The following is a 4,112-nucleotide window of genomic DNA, read 5'->3' as shown; positions in this document are numbered from 1 at the left end:
TGGGAGTGCCTCCGGCGTCTTAATGCATCTGGAAGAAAATGACCTCTTATTTATGAAATTTCTGCAGGCCATCCACTATGGCAGCGAAAATGTCAGCTCAACAAGGAACTCTTTCTCGAACATGGGAACATGGGTTAAAAAAACTGACTTAAATCTGCTACATCAAAAAAAAAAAAAAAAAAAAAAAAAAAAAAAAAAAAAGCGAACTGTTTCTTGAACAAGCTCTGACCGATGCATCATTCCGATCTTGAAGGGTCCACCAGCCAGAAGCTTATCACTATTTGTATTTTTGTTACGGTTTCATCATAGTGGTTATAAAATAGAAAAAACAATGCCCATCGATCGTTTAAATTTGCATTACTCACTGAAATAAAAGAGCACTCTTCAATTCAAACTTTTGCACTAGATTATAACAATTGCTGTATATCAAAATCAAGGAACCGTGAAAGCCTTACTTTAAAAGAATACTTTTGTTGCGCATAAAAATATTTTTATTTAACTAAAACTGGGGCTTCCCTAAAGAATTATTGTAAATTTTCATCACGTGCACCTACGGCACTCCACATCTTTTTTTAAGGTTGTTAGGCCGAAGAACGCAAAGGGCCTTCGCTTCGCTTTTGGCATTGCAAGCAAAGTTGGGCGGTGCGACAGTTTGCAAGCTCGTCACATGCCCACCAATTGCAGAAGGCAAACTGCAGCCCGCGTTTCCCAAGACCACTTTCTAACCAGATCAAAGAAAAGATGCAGTGAGAATGCGAGGCTTTGCTACGGAAAAAGCCGGAATCACCGTTGAGGAAGACCCCTTACTTTTTTATCGTTGCTAATTACAAGGAGGCGGCTCGCTCCCCCACTCCGTTCTCAACAGGTACGTAAGCCTCTTGCACAGCAGCAAAAAGATCGCATGGCGACGAAAGACCGGCGGCCCCATCCCCACAGGCGGGCAAAAATCTCCAAACCAGAGCTCACCCACCCACACCCCACAGGGAGACAATCCAATTAACAAATAGCGAGAAAACCTGATAGCTGCCACCTGCTTTTCCGATCGTGTATTCGTTTGCCATCTCGGTGCTTACTATATTTTTATACCGCTACAAATACTATGTTCCCTCGGCGTTGTTTTGTCCGTTGCTCGAGTGCTGGACTAGTTTTGCTATTACTTTTCCGCCGCTACGCGACATCGCCATCGGGAGGGTAGCAGGTGTCCTCGCCCCCAGTGCTCCACAGGAAATGCGCATAGTTGGCGGCATGGGCGGTGTTGCCGGGATCCGCGGCGATGGCTTCCAGGTAGGTCTCTTCCGCCGCTGCCAGATCCTTGCGCGCCAGCCACAGGAAGATTGCATACCGGCTCAGCGCCTCCGCGTCCGCGGGCTCCGCTCGCACCGCCCTCTTGAAGTAGTGCTCAGCCCTGCAAATGCCATCATCCAGCTATTGGTTCATCCCACCAAAACAGAGAAGAAGCCAGCAGATATAAGTCGAACTGTATAAATCATGAGCAACCAAAGAAATATCTCTTGTTCTTCCACAAATAATTCCTTCAAACAGGTCGTGCTAGCTCGAAGGTACCAAGGATATGGATAAAAAATACAACTAAGAAAATACAGGATCCGAACGATAGCCGAGTATCCGAATCAATGGACGCTTCACGGAAAGCTCCATATCAAATACTCGAACATTAAAAGACCAAACCAACGAGAATCAACTGACGAGAGGAACAAGATGGATGGATTACCTCTCGTGGTCGTGGAGGACGAGACAGAGGAACTGGCCGAAGTTCGACAGGAGAAGGGGATTGTCGGGCTCTTGGGCCAGAGCCAGCCGGTAATTGAGCTCCGTCCGCAAGTATTCCGAGTAGTCCTCCGGTTCCAAATCCACCGAAACGGGCGCCACCAGCCGCTTCAACGTGTCGGGGTCCATCAGCGCCCCATCCTTCATGCTCGCATGCATTATAGAAGCTTCCTCCACTATCCTGCTCCGAACCCTCGCCGCCTCCTCTTCCGTCTCAGCTGCCGAGCCCTCCCCCTCTGTACCTCCTTCCATGACTACTGAGATCCCGTCAGGAAGAATCGTGCGGCTCCGGTACGACGACGAAGAGGATCCGTCGGACCGTCCGTCATCTGTGGCCCCCGCCACCGGCCTCACCTTTCCTCCGCCGCCTCCACCAACCGAGGCCATTCTTCTCGTGATGTAGGAAGGTTCGAGTCCCGGCTGGTTATTACTCTGTTGTCGGTCGTCGTCTACGACGGTGACGACGGCGGATTGGTGGGGCGGCGAAGAATTAGGCGCGGCGGCGGCGGCGGCGATAGAGGTGGAGTGCCCCATAGAGTAGACGGTGTAGTTGGCGAGGAGGAGCATGAGAGAAACCATGAGGGTCGGCGTGCAGGAGAAGATCCGCTGGAAGAGCCAGACGAAGGAAGTGTGGATCTCCTGTTGGACCTTGACCAGGATCCCTTGGAGATCCTCGTACAAGAGGGTCCATCGCATTTGGAGGGCGAAGCTATGGAGCTCCCGGACGATGAACACCATGGAGGAGAAAGCCTTCATCACGGAGCAGCAGGCGGACTCGCCCGCCTCTCTCAAGAAGGATCCCTTCTTCTTCCGTTTTATAATCCGCAGGGAGAGTGGCATATCCACGCTGCTTGCGTTCCGCTCCACGCTCGCCAGCCAGTCCGGCGGTTCCGGCCTGCCGGAGAGCCAGGGAGGCTCGATCGAGGGCTCAGAGGAGGACCGTAGAGAAGAGGAGGAAACAGAGTAGCAGGAGGAGAAGGCGTCATCATAACTAATAGTAGTGCTGCTGCTGCTCTTTGCATCGTGATTTGTTCTTGATGCGGAATTGATATCGGCTAACTCCTGGAGCCTCTTAACGAACTCCTCCTCCTCCTCCTCCTCCTCCTCCTCATCGCCGTCGTCACCAGCGAAGCTTTCAAGGCTACCACTGCAAGCCCCCCATAGGTTATGCTCCCTTCTTCGCCTTCGGCTTCCTTTGGGGATCTCCAAGGATCGAGTGCGGGGCAGCAACCAGGCCCCGAGGAACGGTGAGCGGGGGTGGTTAGCAAGGTGATAGGTGAGGGCGCGATCGCCGCCGATGATGCATCCATTTCTCCTAGAGCTGAGAGAGGAGAAAACGGAAGCCAAGATGTGGGAGGAAGAAGAGGGGGCATGGGTGGGCTGCAGCTGCCAGGACCAGTGCACGTAGGTTCCGGCGACCTGGACTCCCATTTTCCGGCCGCCCACACCCTTATCGAAACCCAGGCCTGCCTTATAGAGCTTGAAAAATAAAAATTAAGGTCTGGTGAGCTTAATTTACGTATCCAGGGGCACAGCTGGAGGCAAGAAGGAATTGAAAACGAACAAGAAAAAGAAAAAAACAAAATCAGAGAGAGGGAGAGATGGATAACGGACAAAGAAGTAAGAGGAGGATTCTTACTGGGAGTGGATGCCCAGGCCCGCCGCCAATTTATTTCCCCCCAGCCAGCAGACGAAGACCAGGATTGGTTGGCTGGTAGAATCTCCCGAACCGCCTCAGATCTTCCCATCTCAATATGCCAGTCTGGCATCTCCACTCTTACATGTACTCAATACACACCGCCTTACCATCCATTATTTATTAATAGACGAGAAACGAAAGATTACAAAGATCACGTGTAAGTCTGCTATGGGTTCTTAGTATTGACATTATGTACGGCTTCCGGTCGAGTAGATCCCCCATAGATACAGAATTTTTTTGCAAAATAAATATTAAATAAAGGATCAAATTATCGAAGACAACTAGGAAATATAACCAGGATACACACACACACGATTATTGTGCTTCTGAGCCTAATGGGGGAAAATATTGGTTATCCCGATCTCGAATTGCTCCTACCTCGTTGACCTCAGTTTTAACCAAAGAGGATGGTCTTCGTATTGGCTAATGTGACATTTTGGCCGATCTTACATAAAAGTAACAATAAAGATTATTGAATGAGTTGCATTCATAGTCTTAGCAATATTTACACTAGTATAGTAGTGAAAACAATTGACACAATTATCGTTGCATGTCAATCGTAGAAAGCCGTTACTATGCCGTTAATGCATAGTCATTATAGCACGAATATGACATTTTTCGGTAAATT

General features: G+C 49.5%; 1 protein-coding gene across 5 annotated transcripts; it reads right to left on the bottom strand.

Annotated features, from left to right (window-relative positions):
* Positions 1-761: 761 nt before the first annotated feature.
* LOC103704041 (uncharacterized) lies at positions 762-3,577 on the bottom strand. 5 transcript variants are annotated; one of them, XM_088703780.2, is made up of 3 exons: positions 3,425-3,577; positions 1,730-3,264; positions 762-1,405 (listed from the first exon to the last, which is right to left on the bottom strand). In XM_088703780.2, the coding sequence occupies exons 2-3, from the start codon at positions 3,214-3,216 to the stop codon at positions 1,168-1,170; spliced, it is 1,725 nt and encodes a 574-aa protein (XP_088559906.2). In that variant the 5' UTR covers positions 3,217-3,264; positions 3,425-3,577; the 3' UTR covers positions 762-1,167. The 5 variants fall into 5 exon arrangements, with proteins under 5 accessions (XP_088559906.2, XP_088559905.2, XP_088559908.2 ...); XM_088703779.2 differs by having other exon boundaries at positions 1,730-3,320; positions 3,425-3,570; XM_088703782.2 differs by having other exon boundaries at positions 762-1,425; positions 3,425-3,539.
* Positions 3,578-4,112: the final 535 nt, after the last annotated feature.

Source organism: Phoenix dactylifera, chromosome 8 (assembly GCF_051530095.1).
Source record: "Phoenix dactylifera cultivar Ajwa chromosome 8, Ajwa_hap1_PhDact_Kaust_v1.1, whole genome shotgun sequence".
Lineage (NCBI taxonomy): Eukaryota > Viridiplantae > Streptophyta > Magnoliopsida > Arecales > Arecaceae > Phoenix > Phoenix dactylifera.
This window is presented reverse-complemented; position numbering and strand designations above follow the sequence as displayed.